The sequence below is a fragment of the Perca flavescens genome, chromosome 4 (genome assembly GCF_004354835.1).
Source record: "Perca flavescens isolate YP-PL-M2 chromosome 4, PFLA_1.0, whole genome shotgun sequence".
In the NCBI taxonomy this organism is placed as follows: domain Eukaryota; kingdom Metazoa; phylum Chordata; class Actinopteri; order Perciformes; family Percidae; genus Perca; species Perca flavescens.
Window position 1 is genome coordinate 24425425 of NC_041334.1, and position 25242 is coordinate 24450666.

The window sequence follows — 25242 nt, forward strand, 5'->3', positions numbered from 1 at the left end:
GTCATGTAGTTACACACATTGCATGATATAAAGTATTCCCTCTCTAATGGCTGCAGAGACATTTCGGTGTCTCAGCTGAATGCTGATGCGTTATTTTAGAGGAGACTCAGGTGTGGGACAGAGCTTTTGTGTGTGTGTGTGTGTGTGTGTGTGTGTGTGTGTGTGTGTGTACTTGATACGGCCCATTAACCACGGCTCTGATTCCGCTTTCATCTCATCTCTCCAGTTAACTCTCTGGAGTCAAGAGTTTCAACCTCTGGATATGAATGCGACAAGGAGACAAATTGAACAAGTGTGTGGTTGGTTTCGATAGTGGGCAAGGGGGGGGTTGATATGATGAATGAAATCAGCAGAGAATGAGTGATGACTCAGTGCAGTAGATTTAACTTTCTGACCACTTAAAGGCAAAGGTGGGCTCTGTGTTTACAGGTCTCTGGTGAGTCAGGTGGATGAACGGTGAACTTTTCATCAGCATGCTTATAAGGTGTTTAATGTGTGTGTAAACTCTCCTTTACAGTCATGTCTTATGGCATTTTAAAATGCATTACATCTCTAATTAATTCTGGTTTTAGCCTTAAATGTTCCCCTTAATAAGTTAAAGAAATTTAGACTTTGCAAAACAAGAGAAAAGAAATAAAATACAAAGCAACGGACTGGACGATAAAAACATGCACACAGACTACACAAGCCACAAAAACATCACATTTAACAAGCCCTTCATTTAAAAAAGTACACCCACTGTCTGTGACAGTTTTATAGACTTGTTTCAACATACTTTATGATACATAGACCATGTGAAATATTCAAACCCAACACACCACGTATTTATGGCTGCATCATTACATCAAATGTAAATGTTCTGGAAATAGTGTGCATTATTTCATTTATGCTTCCCCAAAATGCAGCCTGGTATATCTAGAAACTCTGCACTAGAATATGCAGAATGTGTAGAAAGTTGTATTAGTTGTATTTAGTTCTGTGGATCCAAAAAAAAGCAGTGGATGCACAAGAAGCTCTGTGGGTTGAAGAGGTTAAACCCTGGTAAAGGGTTATGTACGTGCAAAGCATACCGCAAACATATACAGTAGGTTACCAACACTTTAGGTTCTAGCCAAACTAAATAATGGCATATTAAGAAGGTTATACTCAAATGTCTGAGGTCTCTTTTCTGTCTAATCAGCAGTTTAAAATCTTTTTTACTTGGGGTTAATGATAATGCATGATTTGTTTAAATCCTGGGTTTTGTAGAACACACTACAATACAGTCATAAATAAAACCGTATCTAAAATGTCCTGTTTTAGTTTTTCTATTTCAGCTGGTTGACTTAGTTCAAAACAAAAAGACTTAGTGAACTGCATTATATTGAAAGGTGTTTTCAATACTGTGTCAATCACATTTTATATATACAGTATGAAAGAACAAAAATGTTGGAGTCACCTTCTTAATCATGCATTTCAATTAAAGAACACCACAAACTTCAGCCTAAAAAATTACAACCAATTTGAATCAACGCCTCTCTGACAACTGAGTTTAATTGTCAGAGTTGATTTATTACAGGACTACATCACAGTGAATAGCTGTTTCTATTTTTCTGGTCACTCGGTGGACATGGCATCCATTTAACTCATATACAGTATAAATCCGGTATAGACCATTGTCAACTGGGACACAGTGATCTATTAGCCTGGAAATCCAGACCCAATCCAAAAGATTAAGGGTCTGGCAATGAGTAATGAAAATGGCCCAACTCAAGGGGCAGCACCAAGTCTGCATTTGAAAATCTCACAGCACGCAATTGGATAACACTACGACCAATCACAACAATACATGGGGTGACGTATCCAGAGCGTACCCATATGCTTAGCTACCAGTGGAACTAACTGGTAGATTAAATTCTTGCTGTATCCGGTCAGCAAAACAGCAAAAACGTCCTTCTTGCAAAGGAACAATTCGAGTGCCATCTTCTGTTCCTCTTTTAGATAAAAAGCCAAGTCTAACTCGCTCATTGTAGCGGCCAAAGCCATTTCAAACAACTGGTGTTCATCCGTAGCCATCTTGCAATGCTTACCAATGACTTTGACGTTGCAGCGCTGTCGTCATCTGTTTAGCTCGCCAATGTGATTGGTGCAGCATGGCTACAAGGGCATAGTTAATGAGCATCATTACTGAATGCCAGAGTGACTGGCTGAGCATATTCAAATTGTGCTCTCGCGAGAACTCTAGATTTCCAGGGTAGTGATCTATAAGTCTTTACTTTCTTCCTGTAGGTTAAGTTACTACATGAGTCCCCGTCATACTTGTTAACCCTCTGCATTTGACCCATCCTCACTATTTTAGGAGCTGTGGGCTATCACAGCGCCGCGTCCGGGGACCAACTCCAGTTCTGAGGCCAGTGCCTCGGTCAAGGGCAATAGCAGGATTAATCCTAAAAACGCTGCATGTCTTGGAGCGTGGGAGGAAAGAGGAGTAACCAGAGGAAGTCCACGCAAACATGGGGAGAGCGTTCAAACTGCATATAGAAAGCGGCTCCTGGGTCCAAACCTAGGACCTCCTTGCTCTGAGGTGACAGTTCCTTAATGTAAGATAAGATTTAAAGTTCAAACATGTGTTGGAAGCTGAAGCACTGTCCTTCCATTTGTTACCAAATATGTATTTCATCTTTGTACAGAAACATTTTGCAATATGCCCTGCAGATTTGTTCCCTTTTTGTGTGTATGTAAGCACTTTGCTTGTGTTCCTGTTCATGGAGGCATGTCTGGAGAGAGCTGTGCCGAGCCAGTCAGCATAAAGCAGTGAGCTGTGAGGGAACTGACGGGTCGTTAGGGGCTGGTCATTAAGGCTGATCATTAGATGCTTTTATGGTGAATTACCCGATTTCACCAAGATTTTCTGCAAAGGGGGAAACACTGGGGATCTTCAGGCTACCGGCCTCACTCCTGCGTTGGTCATTACTCTAATCAATAATCATGATCAGTGCTTTTGATTGATGGGGCTTAACCTCCTCTTGATGACTGGAGGAGTGTGAGGGAGCAGGAGGGGGAACTGGGGGACTGGGGGACTCGGGGTGCTGAGGCGAGGAGGACAGGCGTGAAATGAACTGTTCTGCTCCACTGCGAGCCCACACTCTTCCTTTCAGTAGGTAATTTGTCGCCTCATGTACTGGGGGGGGTGTGTGTGTGTGTGTGTGTGTGTGTGTGTGTGTGTGTGTGTGTGTGTGTGTGTGTGTGTGTGTGTGTGTATGTGTGTGTACGTGTTTTTGTGTGTGTCATGTTTGAATGTGTCCTACGAGCCTAACATGGCCTGTTTATTTTTAGATAAGGTTATTGGAAGTGTGTGTGATATAGCTGAACAGTGTGAGAGCATCAGGTTTTTGTTTTTATTTTGTGTGTGTGTGTGTGTGTGTGTGTGTGTGTGTGTGTGTGTGTGTGTGTGTGTGTGTGTGTGTGTGTGTGTGTGTGTGTGTGGGTGTGCGTGTGCGTGCGTGCCAGGTGTGGGATTATGTAATGTTATATTCCTCCGAGCTGTGGCGGGCTTTGTTCTGTATCACTGGAGGTCCTGTGCATCCAGCAGAATCAGCATTATGTGAGGTGTAGTTCATTACCCAGAATCGCCCAAGCTTGACACGTTATTATCTTTCTCCTGTGCTTTGACTCCATTTCAATTACCCTCTTACCATGCATAGCCTTCATATGCAGCCTGCCCCCCTCCCTCCCTTGGCCACCCTACATGGCCATCTCCAGCCAATCAGAGTTAAAGAAGCAGCATGTGCAGCCAATGAGTGAGACGGGATAAAGACTATCAATCATTCTGTGTTGCAGGGAGGGTTTTATCAACCGTTCATCTGAGACTGGCTGCGTGCAGCTTGTCAGCCAACATGTGAAGGCTTATAAGCCTTGTTCAACAATTCCCCACCTCTCTGGAGTGTGATGCAGTGAATTGTTATAAAATGTTGCAGAACCACACACAGAAAGAGATGATTATCTTAATGTTTTTTGTTTTTTTTTGTGTCTTATTAAGTGGACATTTAAGACACTCCTAATGAGTTAATCAACCATGTGAGCTCAATACGTTTTTCAGTATGTTTTCCTGCAGCCATGTTATACAATTTACAGTCGTCACCTCTGTCAATGCCACACTTTGGTTTCTGGTTATTTTCAGAAATATAAAGACTTTGAAAAATCAGTCAGAGTGGAGGAAATTGATGGTGTAAAACTAGTCAAAAACCTGGCTGTGAAGATGGAGGAAGTTTTCCGGAAAAAAGCGGAGGCCACCAGGGTAGGTACAATATTAAATATATTTATAAGAAGCCTTTTATTTTGTATTTATGTTTCTGGAATATTCTGCTGCATTTTTGTTGAGTTAGCCATACATTTTGCAGTTAATAACTCTACTTTTAATGAAAAAAAAGTATTGCTTTTGTTAACATATTAAGGTTTAAATAGAAGAACACTGTTATATTACATAATAAGGTTTAAATAGAAGAACACTGTGTGTGTGTGTGTGTGTGGGGGGGGCACCTCTCCACCACAATAGGCCTGATTTTTGTACAGTCCCTCAATTGAGCAGATTAGTCACTTGGAAAAGCAGACTACTGTTCAAAAACTAAATCTGTTCTTAATGTAAATGTAAAAGGTCCGTCTGGGATATGGTCTTGTATGTAATGTATTACGGTGCAGGCCTGAGCTGTTGTCAGCCTCACAGCAGCAGCCTGTCTGCGACCTCAGCGCTAAGGAGCTTGTAACCATTTTAATGCTGCACCTCGCAGGGACTGCTGGGTATTGATAACGTTTATCTCCCCCTGCCTGATCCCATGTGTGCGACAATTTATGACAGTTCAGCCTATAAATTACACGAACAGTAAAGCGCTTAATTTAATTTAACATAATTTGGTTCCCTGAGATGCATCAACATATGATGGTGTTTTTTTTAATTTATTTTTTTAAACAATACAAGGCACAAATTTGGCCGTTGTAATAACCAGCACAGGTGTGATAAATCATCATCGGGTGACGTCATCGCTTTTCTTCAAATTGAAATCAGAGCTTTAAAATGAGGCAGTGACCTCAATAAAGCGGTGGAGGTCGGGTGTCTGGCTCCTGCAGGTACATTTCACAAGAAGGGAAATTATTTAGGCTACCAAGAGTAGCCTAAATCAGAAAACATAATATTTATTTCATGATGTTTTTTATTAGCCAACTGCTGACGACATGAGATCTCACCATGAGGTCAATTGAATTTGGTCACCACCGCCCCAGTTGTGTTTATATGGCAGTTATTTTGACACATGTGACGGATGTTAATTACCTGCTTGGCTCCGAAGGCGAGAGTGACCGTGACGTTTAGGTGGCGTTTCCCCCGGAAACACAGAGCCAAGCACATTTTCCAGAATCAAATTATTAAAGAAGCTATCGCTGCTATACAAGGCATGAAATCCTGCTCCTACCTGCCTCCATCAATCATTTCACAGCTGCACTCCACAGTAGTGCCCTACATTTTATGCATATAGTTGTCCAAAATACTACAAAGGATTGCAAAGGAGGGAGAGACTAACCGTTCTGTCATCATATTCTATTATTACAATTTAAAACAAAAGCTGGACATGGATTTTATCCAAACATCAATCTAAAGCCTGGCAATGGCCCTCGGTCATGTTGCTCTTCGATGGAATGACATGTGTTGAGGTTTGAAAATAAGAGTGGCAGAGTAATGCGCAAACAGCAAATTTGAGAAATACAGAGAGCTGAAAAGTAGTGTAGAAAAACTTCTGGGAATGACTTAGAAGGCTTTAGGGAAATCTCAAAGAATAGTGTATATTTCTTAATGTAAATATGCATGTTTTGTATAGGAATTTGGTCGTTTAACATATTAGGCTACATTGTATCTATTCCTATTAACCAACGTTTTTTTCTTTTTTTCTCCTCTCAGCGGCTGGTGGAGGCAGCAGAAGAAGCGCACCATCAGCATGAGGATAATCCCGACCTGCAGGTGAGGTTTGTCCCGGACCAAAGAAAAGAAAAGAAAAGAGGAACGTAATTATTAAAAAGGTGGTGTGTCATTGTGTTATATATAGACCAGAATGAATCATTTTTAGTTGAGCTGGGGAGGAGCGGCTGCAAGGTGAGAGAAGGGTAATAGGCCCTAAAAGTCTTTAATTGCGTTGGCATCGTCCTTCGCACCGATGTCCTGTCAGCGGTTTGATACATAATGCTTCTTTGATAAGCAATGCCGCACATATTGAAGGCTGCAGCGCCATGCTGTCATAACTCCCACTGATTGTGAAAGTGCAATCGTAGCTCAAAGGCTGTCTGTAGGCCTGCTGCAGCGCCTTTAGGTTCAGTAGCCTACAGTAGGGCCTAACCGAATAACTGTAATACAGTAGGCTATTAGAACCTGTGTCCTCCTGATGTTGCGTGCAGAATTAAAGGCTGTCTTGTGTATTTTATTTATTAGCAGGAACATTTCTCAGGAGATACTGGACTCAGGTCTGTGTGGCTAAAGCAGAGAGAAAAATGGGAGAGAGAAGTCGGCCCGCATTGTTTCTAGTTTAAATCGTATTTTACGCTCGTATGCTCAGACTCTGCTGTTCAGGACATTATTTAGCGGCTCTCACTGCGGATTTCCAGGTCGCACTGAGCTTCCTCGGTGTCTGCAGAGGGAATGCAGTATTTCTGTCGTTTGTTAGTTCTCTCTCTCTCTCTCTCTCTCTCTCTCTCTCTCTCTCTCTCTCTCTCTCTCTCTCTCTCTCTCTCTCTGTGTGTGCGTCCAGTGGACAAAGATAAATGAAACTCTTTTGCGCGGCGCATTGTTTCACTTTCGTGGCTCTAGATTGGAAACCCACTCGAGCAACAAACCACTGAAATAACGGCAGCACTTTACAGTTAATAGCAGCATTTACATCATACGAATACATTCCAGTCGCCTTGTTCCCTGCCCCTTTCTCTGCTGTTCACACAGCCAGAACAAGACAGGTAGATTGTAGCCTACTTTTAAAGATTTTCAATAAAAAAATACGACTGCTATTCTAATAGTAAAGGGAAAAAATATGTATTTGTTTTCACCGTTATCCTTGAAAATATTTGGCCTATAGACTTTGGCCCTCTAGAGCAGATTGCTTCCAAAAACACATTTTACTGAAGGATGAACTGTATGTATGACTCGTTTCATTAGATATTTTTGATTAAATTATAATATTTGGGCTATTATTTCTGTAAGAAGATAAGGTTTTCATTTTCTCCATAGACAGTTTGGTATCTCTTACTCTCAAACTAGTAATCCTTAAATCAAACAATATGGACTCCACACATTTGTAGAACCCCAGGTAGTAATTCAATTCTTTGTATTATTTTTGCTGAAATATTTAAATGATATTTTTGTAAACTTGACATGATTTTATGATAGTTTCATTGGCTTTCTTTTTATAGTTTGCCATAGACAAATATATATATATATATATATATATATATATATATATATATATATATATATATATATATATATATATATATATATATATATATGTATAAACACATAAATGCTTAATATATATATATATATTAAGCATTTATGTGCTTTTATAAAATAAATATAAAATACTTTTGATAAGTTCAAGCTATTTGAATGCTTTATATTCAGGCAATTGACATACAGCACAGGCCTATCACAGAGATTTCATCTTAAAGGTCATAAAAAATAATAAGGGAAAATTCAATATCCACCTGCGATAATGATGTGATGTCATGATATTACTCCTCGTGGCATCATTTAGTCAGCCTCGCCTCCCCTGACACTGCACATTTTTCACGCACCATTTCACTGACCACAATGAGATAAGCCGCCTGCTCTTATCTCAGCTTCTTTGTGTCAGGGCAGTCGGGTGTTTTGCATTGACCCGAGCGTAGTCCGCGGTTCAAGCGTGTTCAGATCAGGTCTGACGGAGCAACAGAAACTTGGCTCTCAGAAATTGTATTATACTGTAAAGTGTATTTGGTTTAATGTTTGCTAACAGAGCTTTTGCTTTCAACTTTAAACATTTATGTTGGCCTATGAAAAAAGCCTCTAATTGATTTTGAAAATCAGGAACATTTCAAAAATAATTAAACAGTTAAACAACTTGAACAGTTTTCATTAAATGCTCTTTGTGTGCTTTAAAGATTTCTTTAATCTGACTGCCAAAACCTTGTTGAGATAAAGGCTGAAATTCTGCTTTTGTGATTGCCCCTGAAATATTAGAAGCATATGTAAAAAGTAAAACATATTGTTTAATTTAAGAATCCTTGTTTATTGTGTATTTCATATTTTTTTACATGATCAAATTAAAATGTAAGGGATAAATGGGTTTGAAAAAAATGCTAAAATCCACATGATTTTGGCTGTTGTTAGGATAGTTTCTAAGGATCATAAAAAAAACCTGGTTTGGCCCAATAACACTGTTACAAAATTATGCTATAGAATAACACTCTAATTGATTCATATAGTAAAGCGTACAGTGTATTTGGCTCATATGCCAAATGTACTGTATTGATCACACATTACTGTAACTTATCTTAAACAACACGTCTACTTGAACAATGTGATCTGTAACATCAGGGAAGTTTCTGAGCAAATTAGTTTTGACTCTATGAAGATGTTAGTTATATCAACGGCAGTACGAGTCAGGGCCTGTTAAACCTTCAGTGCTTATTGGGACCCACCATCTCCAGATATTGGATTGTGGGTACACAGTAAGTCCCAGCAGCCCATAATGGAGGGCAGATCTCTGCAGCAGGGCCTACAGCTAACTGCAGTGGTGTAGAGTCAGCGGGGCATCTCAGAGAGCTGCAGTGTCCCATGGCCTGCTCTACAGTAATAACCCTGGTGGTTAACGTGCCTCTCTACAGCACTATAAGTTCTGCTGAGGGTGCAGGTTTCTCTCCCCTGCTGCTCCCCCTCTGCAGCAACACCCCCCCCCATCACCACCCCCCGCCCTGCCGCAGCTCGTCAGAGAGCTGCTCAGGCGTGGTATGAGCTGTCAGGGACTGCTTGATGGTGATGCCCACGCGGCCTCCCTCGAGTGTGATGCTGTAGAGTCCATCACCCATCTTCCCCCCCCCCACCCCTTCCTTCTCTGTCTCTCTCTCTCTCTCTCTCTCTCTCTCTCTCTCTCTCTCTCTCTCTCTCTCTCTCTCTCTCTCTCTCTCTCAGTGTAGCCAATAAGGACCACAGGCCACAGAGAGGCCGCTCAGACAGGATAGTCTTTCTTCTCGGTGAAGGGCAGGACAGACAAACTGTTGGGTTTCACTTTAGGGAGGACAGACCTTTAACTGGCAGTCATGAAGTCCTCCTTGCACGTCCAGGGCCTTCTTAGACCTCACTGACGAGTGACAATTACAATGGTTGCACATTTTGATACATTAAGAACATTGAAAAACTGAGCTGAACGGAACTGAAGAAACGAAACAGAAATAAAAAAAAAAAAATCTGCACACACTCACTTGTTATTATGTATTATGTATTATTTAATTAAAAAATGTGTGTCCAAGCGTCCTTGCAAGACACTGAACCCAAATTGCTCCCAAATAGTGTGTGCATGTATGTGCAAATAATTTAGAACAAAAACCTCTTCCAAATCTATGCAATGTAACACACAATGTAATATTTCCACATTGTGCGAAGCCATCATGCATTTTTTTAACCATTTACACCTTATTTTTCTGGTTTTATTGTGACACTTGTTTTATTTTGCATTTCACAGTCTTTCTTACTTCTCTGTGACCTTATTATCAGCTTATAATGCTAGGAGGACAGATGTAGAAACAAGCACATGTTATTGGGCATCTGAATAATAATCTGTGAAAAATACTTAAAATCCTATATGCACACTGAAACAGTTTTTGGTTACTGTAATTGTTCGTGCTGTCTATACTGGCCATGAAGAGATGGGGGACAAAATCAGTCCCAGATTCCATCTATGTGGTATTATCCATCCGCGGCCGCAACACTGTCAGAGGAGAGAATTTATACGAATAAGACTGTAACTTTGGAAGATACTCAGACAATTCAGACTGCTCAAATTTAATCTTCGACTAAACTTTAGAATGCACTTTTTGCACAGACCAAGGACTGTGGATTTTCTCCCCCAGTTTTTAAATATACATATGGGAATGTGAGTATTGTTTTAAGATAGATTTGTAAAAATGTGAACCTATACTTTAAGTATTAATATCACCACTGCTTTTAAATATTTGGGTATTCACTCTTTTTCTCAGTATGAGTACTTCAACGCCGTGCTGATCAATGAAGTGGACGAGGAGGGCAATAATGTAGAGCTGGGAGGAGAGTTCCTCCTGGAGCCCAACGACCATTTTAATAACCTATCAGTCAACCTGAGCCTCAGTGTGGTGCAGGTGCCCACCAACATGTACAACAAAGGTGAGAGCTCAGCCTGCACACAAGGATTATGGGAATGTGATTTACCTACTGTGAGCTGATTAATGGGGAGGAGAAGAGAGGAGAGGAAAGTAAGTGGTGAAAATGAGAAATGGTAGCTGAAGCTGTATCAGTGTCATGGGCTGGGAGAAGTGGAGTTGAGGGATCAATAACAGTCCAGACATAAAGGGAAAGCAACTGCAGACCGCTCAAAGAGACTGGAAAGATTGCCGAGAGTGGGTGTGGGAAAGATGTATACGCTAGCTTTTCAGTCGCTTCTTGTTTTTTAACGGAGTGTGTCACCTTTCCCTGTGTATTGCCAGGGCTGCTTTTGTTTGGTCATAATGGACTCCCCATAACTCTGTTCACAGCACAAAGGCAGGCTCGTCCAGCAGGAGGAGGGGAGGGGATGATTTAGTCACAGGCATTGTAACTCCTTCAGGGGAGTCAATAAGGGACAAAGGTCAACTGTGCACTCGGTAATGGTGACCAGGATGATTACTATTATCACCATTTAATTTACTTGTTTCTCTCCCTCCTCAGATCCTGACATAGTGAACGGAGTGTACTGGTCCGAGGCTTTGAATAAAGTATTTGTAGATAATTTTGAAAGAGACCCAACACTAATCTGGCAGTACTTTGGGAGCGCCAAGGGTTTCTTCAGGCAGTACCCTGGTGAGTGCTGTCACTCTGTCACTCTGTCAGTCTGTGTGTGTGTGTGTGTGTGTGTGTGTGTGTGTGTGTGTGTGTGTGTGTGTGTGTGTGTGTGTGTGTGTGTGTGTGTGTAAAAGAAAGGCTTGTCTCAAGGGAGCCATCAGCCATCAGCGCACGAAAAAAAGACAAAAAAAAAAGATCCGAACAAATGATTTCGAATTACTAAAAGGGTAATTTGGCTAATGTTGTAATTTTACAGACCATCAGAGAGGATGCATATATACAGGCTGTAATTAATCAGAATTTGGTGGTGTAAGTCTACAGTCGGACTGAGCGCGGCTGCTGGATCCAACCAAACTTATCAGACTGTTACAATGATATGAAACAGGCAGTCGGCTCACTGCAGTGCTGGAGTGAAGCTACAGAGATGAGCTACAGCTGATGATATTCTAATACAGATATGGACTCTGTATGTTTAATGTATCAGGAGCAATTCATAAAAAAAAAGAGATTTCTTTCACCAGTGTTTTGTGACACCCTTTTACTAATGTATTCATCATTAACATGTTATTTGCAAATCAAACTTCACTGAACTCTTCTTGGCTTCTTGTTTTGGTCATACTCATATGCAATATCCAAAGAGTGAAAACATTAATAAAGATATAGCCCCCAGTATGTAGGTTATACTGTAGGCAGTGTTCCTCAAGTACTACCTAAGTACCACTTTGATGTACACATACTTTACTGGAGTACTTCCATTTTATGCTGCTTTATATTGCAATATTGAATATTGCACTTTTCCCAGTTACCTTTCATATTAAGAATTTACATCCAAACATCAGTTTATAAAATATGCATTTTGATAGATTTTAAAGCAGTTCAAATTAGCTCAGCCTTGATCAACTACAACATCAAAGTATCAACTACATGTTAAAACCCCTCAAATCTGAAGTATTTCCCTAAATATGCATGACTAAATAAGCACATTGAAAAAATATTCTGTTAATATTTATTAAAGCTTTAGTGCGTAACTTTTTGATATTAATGAACGTCCGTTACATTCAAGCCATTGCCAAATGAGCTGCTACAAAGCTAATTAAGACTATCAGCTCCACACAACTCTATCTGTATTTCTTAGTATGGCTATATTCAGAAGATTGTGCCGTCCGGTCACTTTCCCGTGCAGAAGCTCAAGTGAAGATAATGACCTCTTCTGAAGAGTCCATCATATTTTTTTTAATCCTCTGTGTCCTCCTTGCACACTAGCAACTGCGTGGAGGAAGGGTGGGGCCGCGTGCGTGATTATGGAAGGCTTGTATCATGTGAATGCACCGACAGTGTTGTTGTCTTCTTCTTACTTAGAATTCCTCATGGGGGAGACAGAAACTACACACTACAGCTTTTCCTTCACTTTTACTTAAGTGAAGGATCTTATTACTTCTTCCACTACTGACTAGGGTTCTTGTTCAATACATCCAAAACAAAATTAATGGTCACCAATTTGCAAGCCAATGACTTTTTAAACATAAAAGCATTGTTAGTAACCTCCCTGTGAATGTGTTCATTTTTTGTGGTAATTTTAATGCCTACAGTAAGCTTCGTACATACAACAGCACAGAACAGCTGACACTGTACAGTATAATAACATGGTGCAGCGCATTGACATATATATCCTATGGCAGTTTGCTTGTGTTTATCCACTCAGAAATGCTATTTTCTGTTTTCTGTTATTTTCTCTTAAAGTGTTCATATTATGCTTTTTGGCTTTTCCCTTTCCTTTATTGTGTTATATATCTTTTTTGTGCATGTAATAGGTTTACAGAGTGAAAAAGCCCAAAGTCCACCCCAAAGGGACTTACCATCTCCAACAGAAAACACTGTTCACAAACTGCTCCAAACATCTCTATTGTAGTCCAGCCTTTGCTTCCGTGACGAACGCTTGTCACTTTGTAACACACGTTATAATGCTCGCCTAGCTGCTAGTGTGGCAAGCCCTCATACTCTGCTTCTGACTGGCTGGTAGTCCTTACCTAGGTACTGCACAGGTGTGACTCCCAACAAAGATGGGATAGATGTGTGATGCCTCATTCGGTAGCTAAAACAGAGAGCTCAACACACAGGGTGAAAGGAGGAGCTGCAGCAATGTGCAGTACATAAAAAATATGGTGTTTTTTGAAAATTAAACCATGTAAACCTGTTCAAGTACAACCTCTAAATACAAGTATGAACCTGAAAATTAATATGAGCACTTTAATTGACTTCCAATTCCTTCTATTTCACAGGAGTAAAATGGCATCCAGATGAACATGGTGTTATTGGCTTTGACTGTAGAAACAGGAAGTGGTAAGCCTCTACATACTTAGTCTATATCCACCACGTTCCACTTCCGGGATCTGACAGATGCATGTCTTTTCGTCCGATGTCCATTTCCTTCCACTTCTTTGTGTTGGAATTTTATACTCCGGTCGATTTATGTGGAATATGGTTAACTGCTCCTCAGATCTCTGCAAGGTAAATCCAGACAGCTAGCTAGACTATCTGTCCAATCTGAGTTTTCTCTTGCACGACTAAAACAACTATTGAACATACACGTTCCACCAAAACAAGTTCCTTCCAGAGGCTATTTTGCAGTGACACCGTGGCTCCATGTGGAGCTTAGCGTTGCTCATGATGATTGTGATTGGTTTAAAGAAATGCCAATAAACCAGAGCATGTTTTTCTCCCATCCTGGAATGCTGTGTGGACTAGCCAGACCCTCCTCTGCAGCGCTGTGGAGGAAGGTCTGGCAAAGCAAGACTACTACATACTAGACTAAATGTATTGCTATTGTTTCTTTTTTCTTATTTTGCAACAAGGTATCAAAATGTGTAATTTAACATATTTGTATATTTCAGGTACATTCAGGCAGCAACATCTCCAAAAGATGTTGTTATCTTAGTCGATGTTAGTGGAAGCATGAAAGGACTGAGGCTGACCATCGCCAGGCAGACTGTCTCCTCCATATTAGATACACTTGGAGAGGACGACTTCTTCAACATCATTGCAGTAAGTTTTAGTTTAGTCATTTACAGTTTATGTCCTATATCTGTGTCTATTCCTGTCTATTATCTTAACAACAACATCTTTACTGAAGTATTTCAGATAACTGGAGCTCAGTGTTCCATGGAAAATACTAATCTGTAATTTGCATTTCCACAGTATAATCAGGAGATCCACTATGTGGAGCCTTGTTTGAATGGCACGCTGATCCGAGCCGACAGAACCAATAAAGACGTGAGTCGCAATCAAACTGACATGTAATGAATACAGTATATTGTATCAGGTTAATTCATGTGATTAATGTTTAAAACCTTTCTTTTCCACTTTTATCGTTATCTGTTAGCATTTCCGCGAACATCTGGACAAGCTGTTTGCCAAAGGGATTGGGCTGCTGGGTGACGCTCTGGCTGAAGCGTTCACAATCCTGAGTGATGTAAGTTCCAGTACAGTAAACCTCTCTGTATCTGTGACTGTCGGTTTAATAGGGATGCTGTGAAAACACAAATCTTCCCAGTCTATATTCCACTGAAATGATGTATCACAAAGCAGACCAATTCAATTATTTTGAATATCGTCACCTTCCTAAAATAATTGCCTAAGTCATTTTTTAACAAAAATGATTTTGTTGCCTAAATCATCTCCTCATGGTGCTGGCCACCTCTGGTAAAATTGCCTACATCCTCAGTTGAACAGGTCATGTGATTCTACACCTTGTATAACTGCCTATGTCAAGCATGTGACTTAGGCAGTTTTATTTTTTGTGTTTTCTGAAAAACCTGAAAAAATGACTTAGGCATTTATTTTAGGAAGGTGACGATATATTTTTTACTGTTTACTGATTATGTGACAATGCTGTTAAGTATTCATGAGTTATCACAAAATGATCCATTTATTTATTGATTCATTTGACGGAAAAATAATGTATTTGTGCACAGATATCACAAATGCACTTCGTTTTCATTTAACTGAAGGGCTCCACTTGATCAGAACATTAGGAAAACTTTAATTTTACAAGCCACATTTATTCTCAGTGACAGGAAGTGTTCGAGTACAACCTCATGTTCTCAGCTAATCATAAAAAGTAGCACACTCCATTCATATATATTTAAGCGTTTGGGAGGTGTGTCGCCTGTCGAAACGCTCCAGCGCTATCCCTGTTCCACCCTCCAAACACAGACACATCTATTCTGAATCGTGATTAATGGCTCTAATTAATGTCGATGATTAATAACGTGGCTGATTGGAACACAAAGCAGATAAGGCCAGGAGCCACACCGCACTCCTTTTATCTCCCTGTATTCAGGCGAGCTTTGGCTGCATCGCTGAAGCTGAGGGACTGCAGCTTTTACCTCTGCATTTGTCAGATTAATTAAAGCCCTGCAATGAATATGGTAATCAGGTAGCCAGTAGCCTACTACTGAAATGCATTGTTACACCACTGCCCAGTGAATGAAGTCAGAATACAGCCTATCGTAGACCAAATCAAAAAGAAACTTGCTTCACTTGAAGAGCACTGCACCATGTTCATAAGAGCAGTGTTGAGATACAAAAAAGTAAAGTCTCACCCTCTCACCGGCGGATGGTATGAGAGAATCACAAAATGTGTAATAAAATATCCTCAACATCCCCTTGTTGGATGGTATTAGAACAAGATCATTGATTTATCTCTCAAACAACTAGGGCTTGGGGTTGATTAGATTGTATCAGCATCAACTACTTCATGATTCCTGTTATTGATTATGTCTTTTATCATAAACATTTAGATTTACTAATTCCCATTTACTTTCATTACTGAAAGAAATGTCATTTTATACATTCAAACCAAGACTGAAAATCCCCCTCTGGCTCAGAGAATGGAGAGTCCACGTAAGAGATATATTAAAACAACGTATTTTATTAAACTAAACATAACAAAAAGGATGCTTAAATCAGCAATGCATTTTGGAGGTGTTGAAAAAAGGAAAAGATACGGATGCAAGGTGGACACCAGCTGAAGGAAGAAAGAAAAGGAGGAGGTTAATCACATATACTGTAGCCCAGGGAAACTAGATGAGCTGCGACCCTCCATTGTCAGCCAGTTGCCTCTTGAGCTTGATGAAGAGAGCCCACTCACGGCAGGAGGAATGTCACACACTGGACTACCTCTTGCACAGAAGCTATTTTGACATCTTAAAGCACAGGTGTAAATAAGTAAATTAATGATGGTTGAATTCCATTTAGCTGCTTCAGTTTTTAGGGTCCTGGTACTGTGCATGCTGGCTAACTGTCACTGACTACTGGGACACATAATGGAACAGAGCCATCGTTAATGTCATTAATAACAGCTGTGCTTTCACTACCGTGACAAGCCAAAATCTTTCCTGTAAAAAAAGAAAATTAATAAAAAATAATCAGCAAAACAATTAACATTTCATTATATCAAAATATAATAATAATTGTGGCTGATTATCTTACTTTAGAGTTATTTATTTATATTTATATAAGTGAACATAGAAATTCTAGATATTAGACATTTGTTTATTGTGTCATGCAAGTGCCTAGCCAATACGAAATTTTAAGACCCTCAAAAATATGGTTGTCAGATGATTTTCTCAAGAGAGGCCTCCTGATGCTCGGCCTTTGTGATTTGAGAGTAGCGGTGCTCAGCAGTTTTCATCCTGTGTGATTGTGTCACTACATCCTCCTCTTCCTCTACGTTACAAGTCAATGAACCACTTAATTACTGCGATGCATCTTCTGGCATCAGAATAAAGTGTACCACACTCAGGTTTATTTACCAAGACATTATCTGTATCTTATTGACTGATGGCTGCACAGCTGCCTTATCAGTCATCATCATCATCATCATCATCATCAACATATACAGTGGAAACAGACAGCTCTGTTTGTTTAATGTTTAAATAACAACCCATACTGTATATTATTTGTGTTGTGAATTTATATCTCAATGTGTTTTTTCTCTTTCTGCAGTTTAATCAGACTGGACATGGCAGTCTGTGCAGCCAGGCCATAATGCTTGTGACTGACGGGGCGACTGAAATGTATGACGACGTTTTTGAGAAGTACAATTGGCCAGAAAGAAAGGTGAGGCTCTCTCTTTCTTTCTTTCCCTTTCTCCACTGTTCCTCACAGTGCCTAATGTTCAATGTTAACCATGTCCTTTTTAAAAACATTGTGCTTGCTCTGCACTTTTTTTCCAGTTGGGATACATGTACATTTTAATACCTTATGCCAGCTGGAGCTCCTGTCTTTACGTTATGAGGAATTGGTTTCTTACTTCATCACCACTCATAACTCTGTAATTTACAATCCATGTCAATATGATGATTTTCAACATGTTGACGCATTACAGAGCAATATTTCCCCCCACATAGAATAATACATGGGGAATAAACTGCTTCCAAGGGTAGAGTGTGTACAGTGCAAGCAGCTCAGTCTGAAAGGCTCTCTTCGTCCCCTCACTGCTGTGCTCTTCCCACTTTTCTTCCTGGACTCAACGATGGTTTTTAAAATCTTTTGTTAGCCTTCCATTGTAAGACCGAAATGCAATTGAAATGGAATGGACTGCTGTGCCACTCAAAAAGCGATAAAACAACAGCTCAGGGGCGGTTGTTCAGTCCTATCAAGCATGTGTGTGTTGGCAGTGTTTGGCAGGATATTTGGCAGGAGACCCCATCCCCCCTCATACACCCTCAGGGCCGCTATATGGCAGCCATTCACTGTTTTCTATATGCTTCATGCTTAGCAAAGCATCTGGAGCCAATGAGCCGTGCAGGTTTGGCAAAGTGTCACACAGCGTTCTTTAAAAGGAGAATGGAACATGCCCTCATGCCAAACCCCCAACAAAAGAAAAAAAATGAACTGCAAAGAAACAAAAAAAAGCCATAACTTACTGTTAAAAAACTGACAAAGGTGGACTGAAAAAGGTAAAGAATGGCAGAAAAAAAAGAGCTGGAAAAGCAGCTTAATGCTTAGTGCTTTTGCATGAGAATTTAAAAGCATGCACCTATACTTCTTGCTCCAAAGCCTGATAGAATCAGGACAGGGAGATAAAGTCCTAAGGAGACACATCACTTTGCATGTTTTTTCAATCCTTCCATCTTTGAAACTGTCGACATCTATGTGTCCTCTGCACAGGTGCGAATATTCCCGTACCTGATTGGACGAGAGTCTGCATTTGCTGATAACCTCAAATGGATGGCTTGTGCCAACAAAGGTTTGGGACTTTTTTGACAAACACTTCTCAAGACAGCTAGTGTCGAGTGTAGGCTGATGTGTTGCTCCTGTGGAGCAATGTGATGATGGTTGAGGATGTGAAGGTCTCCGTGTGGTTTGGCTGTGTATGCGTATGTTATGTGTGTGTGCTGGCTCAGACTCTTTCTGCCAAGAGGCAATGAAGTGGCACTTGGGGGGGGTCAGAGGTCAATCCGCTCTAATCCCTCTTCCTGTCAGAGTGTCTCCCCCTTGGCTGCTCGCTGCTGATGGCTCCCACGTGTCAACGCTCTGGATGAGTGCCCTCTGGAAGGGAAAGTCACAGGCAGGAAAACTGAAAAAAGGGAAAGCCCCAAAAATCCTACCCCATACAGACCCCCAATGTGGAATAACCTTACATGTCCGATATGAAGCATTGTCAGCAACAGCAGGAGCTGACACAAGTCAAGTGACTCCCGTGTCAGTGTAAACTGAACCACTGGAAACCTGTTTCCAGAGTCGTTCAGTGCAGTGCAGTAATGTCAGGGAAATTAGCTGCAAATTACGAAATGTTGTTAAGGGGTAAGTGCTTTGGGGAAACTTGGACTCATGACTTCAGTATTTCTAAAATCCTAGCTACAGCCCTGTTTGCTGATAGTACTTTTGTTTAAGTTTCAGATGCAGGACTAAACATTGCTGATCATATACTTCTTTTTTTTACCACTGGATATCAGTTGTATAATGTAAAATGTAAAATATTTTTATGTGTTGTCTTAAATAGTCAGAATACATGTAGGACTACACATTATGTATGCTGTGCCTCATTTTAGGTTAATATGTGTTTAATTGCAGGGTATTTCAGTCAGATCTCCACCTTAGCAGACGTTCAGGAGAACGTGATGAGGTATCTTCACGTCATGAGCCGCCCAAAGGTTATTGACCACGAGCACGACACAGTGTGGACTGAAGCTTACGTGGACAGTGCTGTGAGTGTTTTACAGTGCTTTACTTCAAGTTATTAGTTCTCCCAATTCCCATTTGTATATGAGTGAGACTGCATGCGTGTGCGTACAGTGCAGCAAAATGCTTTGATTCCACTTTTAGGGGCTGTAGTTTGTGATTGTTGCAGGATCCACGTTATTTTGTCCATTCCTGTGCCGTACAGTAAGCATGCACACGTGTGGGTGTGCTTTCTCATCATTACTCTTCATGCTGCTGGAATGATTCCTCATTATGAGGTTCATTAATCTGCATTGGTCTCCCCCCCCTCTGTCGTACATCTGCGTCCACAAAGTCAATGCACAATGTGAAGGCTTTAATCCACTGAACAATTCAATCTTTATGCATCTTTTCTTTCATTTCAGCTTTCCCAGGCTCATAAGGTAAATATCTTCATGTGATGTTTGCGTGCTCGCAGGTAGAATCATGTTAATAAAACAATTGTGTTATTCTTATTCTTATCATAAAATAATTGAACAGATGCTGTAGGAAGTAGCTCTGAACTAGGATCAGAAAGGAGATCACGGGCAGGTTATGAAAGGTTTCCACTGGGACTCAAATTTGAGTCATGTTGTATAACGAAGTGACCTGAGAGGTTAAATAGCTGCTTATTGCCTTTTCAACATTATGCTTTTTTTTTATTTTCTTTAACAAGTTTAAAGTGAGGAGAGGCTCTCTGAGGGGCAGGAGCAATAGAGGAGCATTTATTGTACCTCTCTCAGTATGGAGACAATGAGCATGCATACACTAAAACACAGACACACACACACTCACACACACACTCACACAGAAGGGTTGGGAGATTGTCCTCTGGAGTGTGTGCTCTTGTATCTCAGCCTCAGACACACCATTCATCATTCTGTGGATCATTGCATTTTATCTCCTAAAGCCCATAATAAAACTGACATTGGAGGGGAGACCAAGAAAGGGAGAGGGATGGGGGGGATGTGGTTAGGCGTCTGTGGCTTTACCTGACCTGTGTGTGTGTGTGTGTGTGTGTGTGTGTGTGTGTGTGTGTGTGTGTGTGTGTGTGTGTGTGTGTGTGTGTGTGTGTGTGTGTTTGTGTGTGGACTGAAGCAGTCCAGTTTCTACTTCCATTGTGTGATGAATTTAAGGACCCGCCATTCTTCATTTTGTCAAGCTAGATAGTACACACTGCAGTTCACGGCTCGTTTGCTTCATATGCATGCACATACACAAATGAACATCAACTACACATGCACACGCACACACACACACACACACCCAAAAACAGGGACGTAGGCACACTCAGCTGTGTCAACTCACGAGGTGAGGGAATAGCAGACCTACTTTAACAGCGCTCATGTGCTTAATAATGTCAGCCTTTATCCTACTGAACTGACCCCACGTGAGACTCACTCGGTTCTGGTTTGACAACTGAAAGGCTGCGACCAGGATCCTGTATGATTCTGCAGGAATTCATGTTGAGGCGGCTTTTAACAGATTCTGCCTGTTGTTTGTATTCCCTACTACTGAATTTGTAACCACTTTTGCCTTCATTATTGTCAAGTCCTGAAGCTGTTATTCCCTGCTGAATAACCCATGCTCTCTCTTTAATATTTGGACATTTTAAATTGAATTTCATGTCAATTAGGCTGCCTGTTCACTGGTAATTAGCTACTGTACTATGTGGAAAAAAGTGTCAGGAGTCAAGTGCTTTTTCACCCGGCAACATTGATTAACATTTCCATGGCAGCTGTTCTTTTTCTTTTAAATTTTACATTCTTATATGATTGAGTCTAGATGACATTTTGTTTATGAATAAAATTATTGTTTTAACATCATTAATAGCATTTCTTCTGTAGTAGTTGCTGCAGTAGCAAAAGGACAAAATATATCATCTTTGTTCTGTAGGTATAAGAATATAGTTTAAATGTGTGTCTTTCTCTGTGCAGTTTTTGCTTTTGCTTTTTGACTAATGCTTACCAACCTGATGTAAGAACACGCTGACACCACTCTCAGTGGGATTGCTCAGTTCAAATAGCAGCATTCAACAAACAGAAATTCCTTCTTTTTTTCAGTTGAAAAACAAAGCAGGCCCAAGTCTGACGACTACAGTAGCCATGCCTGTCTTCAGCACAAAGAATGAAACGGTAAGTGAGTGAGTCATTGACTCACATGATGGTAGAAATAAGTACATTTACTCAAGTACTGTATTTAAGTATAATTTTGACATACTTTACATGAGTATTTCCATTTTTTGCTACTTTCTATTTCACTAAATTTCATGGTGTACTTTTTACTCCTACATTTATATAATATATGCATATTTACATCTAAAGTTACTTAGTTTCTTACTTTTCAGATTAAGATTTTACAAAAAAGAGATATGATGATATTATTAAATTAAATACATTGTTAAAGAATAAATGAATGGCTCCCAACCTTTTTAGCTTGTGACCCTTTACAAATAAATCTTGCTGGGGCTTATTGTCACATTTCAGATGTCTTTTAGTTGTTAGCAGTTCCACCAAAGAGACATTTCTCCTCTAAACTTCTCGTTTGGTTTCATTTAAACAACTCTCCAAGGCCCAAAGAGGTACAATTATTAAATAATTCACAAAACGTAGAGTATGGAAAAAAAGTCTAGAAAATTATTATAAATTTGATTTACTTTTTGACTAAACTACCTTACAGTATATGAAGTGGTTAAAACTAGCTACCCCTTGATCAGTTGCAACAGTAAAATGCTGCTTACAGATTGATGAATTAGTATTTTTTAATAATGTCATATACAATGACATCCGTGACAGGGGCTTTTTTTTTTTATGTAACGAGAACATTTACTTTTAAATCTTTACATTTTGCTGATAATACTGATGTACTTTTACTCACTTGTTGTGGTATTGGTACCTGGATCTGAGTACTTCTTCCACCACTGCTAAGTAAATATTCATGCATATTTCCTCTAAAGTTGTGTGTGTGTTTTGAATCTCTTCATGCAGAAGAACCAGGGTATTCTGTTGGGGGTCGTAGGAACAGACATCCCTCTGCAGGAGCTGATGAAGCTCATCCCTAAACATATGGTACAATCAGCTGTGATCTTCTTGTACTTTTGCTTTGAATAAAAAATATGTATTAATATGCTTTTTTCTTCTTCTTCTTCTTCTTCTTCTTCTTCTTCTTCTTCTTCTTCTTCTTCTCTGTATCTCATGTTGTGTCTCTAGTTAGGAATCCATGGGTACGCATTTGCTATAACAAACAATGGCTACGTCCTGACACATCCGGACCTCAGGCCTTTGGTAACTCAGTTTCTTAACGTTACTTTTACACCAGAACAGTCTCACAGCATTCCCTGACTTTACCATGTTTTTCTTTTTGTTTTGTCCATGCAATTGTATAAATAATGGAAATGATGAACTGAAAGCCTCCATTATTGAGGGCACACAGAGACAAATGTGTTATCTAGTTAGGAGGCTAAATGGGCTCGTATAGTCTGTAATCCCCACCTTTTCCTTTGATGTATGCATGCAGGGATAAAGGCCACTCATAGGGCTGGCCGGCCTGAGATTTCCCAGAGGTAACTTAACACTCGCTGGCAGAGACCACAGCCGCTTGCCCTGGGACCGTTGGTTCCTCAGGAGCTATGGCTGTGCTAATGGATCTGTGTGTGCCAGTGTTAGTGCTGTTCCTCTCTGTGCAACTGTGTGTGTGTGTGTGGTCTTTGTTGTTTTTTGTGAGCGTCTCTTTGTGGCTAAAACTGTGCTGTGGTTGTATCATTGACTTGTTTCTTGTGGACCAGACAACATACATTAGCAGAGTTTGACATGTACAGTTCAATGCATCAATATAGACTTGTTTAAGCTTGGATTTCCTATCAATCATGTTAATGATTTTAATTTACCTGACAGTGGTGTTAATTTCACAGACGATTTGTTAAATAATTACACAACAAAACCTCCATAACAAGGCTTGATAAATAAGATCATACAGCAAGTCTTCATGTTGACATTGAAACACAAAAGACAGATTACAGTGACACCTTTCCAAATAGATTTATTTCTTTAATATCATGCTCATAGATTTGAAAATTGTGTGTCACATGCAGATTTCCCAAATGGGTCAGGCTAGAGTAGCAGACAGACATGCTTAAGCCGTGGTTTGTCAAAATAAAATTAATTGATCATTAAATTGTGTATATTGTGTTTCTCTGTGCAGTATCAGGGCAGTCAGAAGAGGAGGAAGCCCAACTACAGCAGCGTGGATCTCTCTGAGGTGGAATGGGAAGACAAAGATGATTTTGTATGTGTTAAATTCCTAAAAAAACAATGTTCTATGGAAGGACAAGTCATTATTCAGTCTACAATATGAAACAATAGATGTACTTTGGATTACATGCAACATTGTGTGACTGCAATTGACACAATTCCTTGATTTCACATTGTTACTGGACTGCATGTCCATTAGTTAGTTTGTCCAGTAAATTATCTATTATTTCAAATTAACCCTAAGAATCAACAAGGTGCGACTCTGTTTTCAGTATCCTACTGTAGCAAAATGCCAGCCACATCCAGGCTGCTGGATCACTGATCCGGCCTCGACTTCTCTGCTCCATGTGCCTCTTTGTGTGCTTTATCTATCAGCTACGCAACGCTATGGTGAACAGGAGGACAGGGACTTTCTCTATGGAGGTGAAGAAGACGGTGGATAGAGGGGTGAGGCTGCAGATAAAGATGTCTCTCTATCAGATAAGGCTTGTTCTCTCCGTTGTCTCGAGACTCAAGGTGTAAATCTCATCTGCACTTCTTTTCTGCTCTTTTAGCGGCGTGTCCTGAAGATGCACAATGACTATTACTTCACTGACATCAAAGGAACACCATTCAGGTGGAGAAAAAAAAGTTTCATTACATTCCTAAAACGACTTTCTGTCCGTTTATGTCTTGGTTACAGTTAAATGTTGATTTTCACCTCTGTCTGCATCTCCAGTGTCGGAGTGGCTCTCTCCAGAGGTCAGGGGAAGTACTTCTTCCGAGGAAATGTATCAGTTGAAGCCGGTATGTCACTCCAACTCTGTCATTTACTCTGTTAACAAAAGCCTAAATACAGTGAGATGCATTTCAATCTGACTTGCTTGTTTGGGAGGGCTTATTGTATTCGTCTACCCAGGCTGGCATTGCTGAAGCGTTACTGACTTGTGTTTTTCAGGGCTCCGTGATCTGGAACAGCCAGATGTCGCCCTGGCAAATGAATGGTAACACTGGGGTTATGGGAGCGGGCATTCATGCGTTATGTAGGTTATCCCTCTGTGATCATCACACAGTGAGGCCTGTGATGTAACAGTGTGGCTCTGTTTGCACCATAGGACTTACTGCAACACAGAAGAGCAGCACGAGCACCGTCACCTGACCCAGATTCAAGCCATCAAGCTCTTCATGACGGGCCGCAGACCACACCTCAGATGTAAGAGACATCTGAGTCACACCTGAATAAACTACACTACATGGACTCTGTTTTATCTCTCATCAAATTCTAATTCTAATATGAATGAATATAATACACACAAAAAATGTATTGTTACAAAAGAGATGGATGTTTTAGGTTTTTAAATAACACTCTGCAGGTGACCGAGAGCTGATCCAGGAGGTGTTATTTGATGCTGTGGTCACTGCTCCACTGGAGGCCTACTGGACTGGACTGGCCCTCAACAAGTCAGAGTAAGAACATTTTTGGTACCACTTTCAAGTCATTAATGAAGGGTGTCATTAAAGTTTTCTAATAAGCCAGCAGTAAATGTTTGTAAGTCATCAGCAATCATAAATGTTTGCAAGTCGTGAATGAAATGTACTTATAATAATCCATCAAGTCTGCTATGTAAATGGTAATAATAAGTTTTCATGATCAAGTAGAAAGAAGCTTACAAACTGGCAACCCAAAGTGATTCTTATTAATGGCGTATAACTGATTTATAAGGCATTAATAACCATTAACAAAGG

At 40.2% G+C, this 25242-nt stretch overlaps 1 protein-coding gene across 5 annotated transcripts in view; it reads left to right on the plus strand.

The window, feature by feature from the left end:
- cacna2d3 (calcium channel, voltage dependent, alpha2/delta subunit 3) overlaps positions 1-25242 on the plus strand; it is a 34344-nt gene that overhangs the window by 2731 nt on the left and 6371 nt on the right. For 3 of the 5 annotated variants that reach the window (XM_028576832.1, XM_028576835.1, XM_028576830.1), the window contains exons 3-25: positions 2339-2563; positions 4160-4276; positions 5927-5986; positions 10246-10408; positions 10949-11080; positions 13342-13402; positions 13954-14104; positions 14258-14332; positions 14442-14531; positions 17069-17182; positions 18236-18314; positions 19142-19275; positions 19654-19671; positions 21331-21402; positions 22255-22335; positions 22477-22551; positions 23468-23551; positions 23893-23964; positions 24072-24133; positions 24236-24303; positions 24455-24500; positions 24612-24709; positions 24870-24963. In XM_028576832.1, coding sequence (XP_028432633.1) covers positions 2339-2563; positions 4160-4276; positions 5927-5986; positions 10246-10408; positions 10949-11080; positions 13342-13402; positions 13954-14104; positions 14258-14332; positions 14442-14531; positions 17069-17182; positions 18236-18314; positions 19142-19275; positions 19654-19671; positions 21331-21402; positions 22255-22335; positions 22477-22551; positions 23468-23551; positions 23893-23964; positions 24072-24133; positions 24236-24303; positions 24455-24500; positions 24612-24709; positions 24870-24963 — 2171 coding nt within the window. Of the gene's footprint in view, positions 1-2338; positions 2564-4159; positions 4277-5431; positions 5683-5926; positions 5987-10245; positions 10409-10948; positions 11081-13341; positions 13403-13953; positions 14105-14257; positions 14333-14441; positions 14532-17068; positions 17183-18235; positions 18315-19141; positions 19276-19653; positions 19672-21330; positions 21403-22254; positions 22336-22476; positions 22552-23467; positions 23552-23892; positions 23965-24071; positions 24134-24235; positions 24304-24454; positions 24501-24611; positions 24710-24869; positions 24964-25242 lie in introns of those variants that run through there. The other 2 variants (XM_028576831.1, XM_028576833.1) reach the window with 2 other exon arrangements.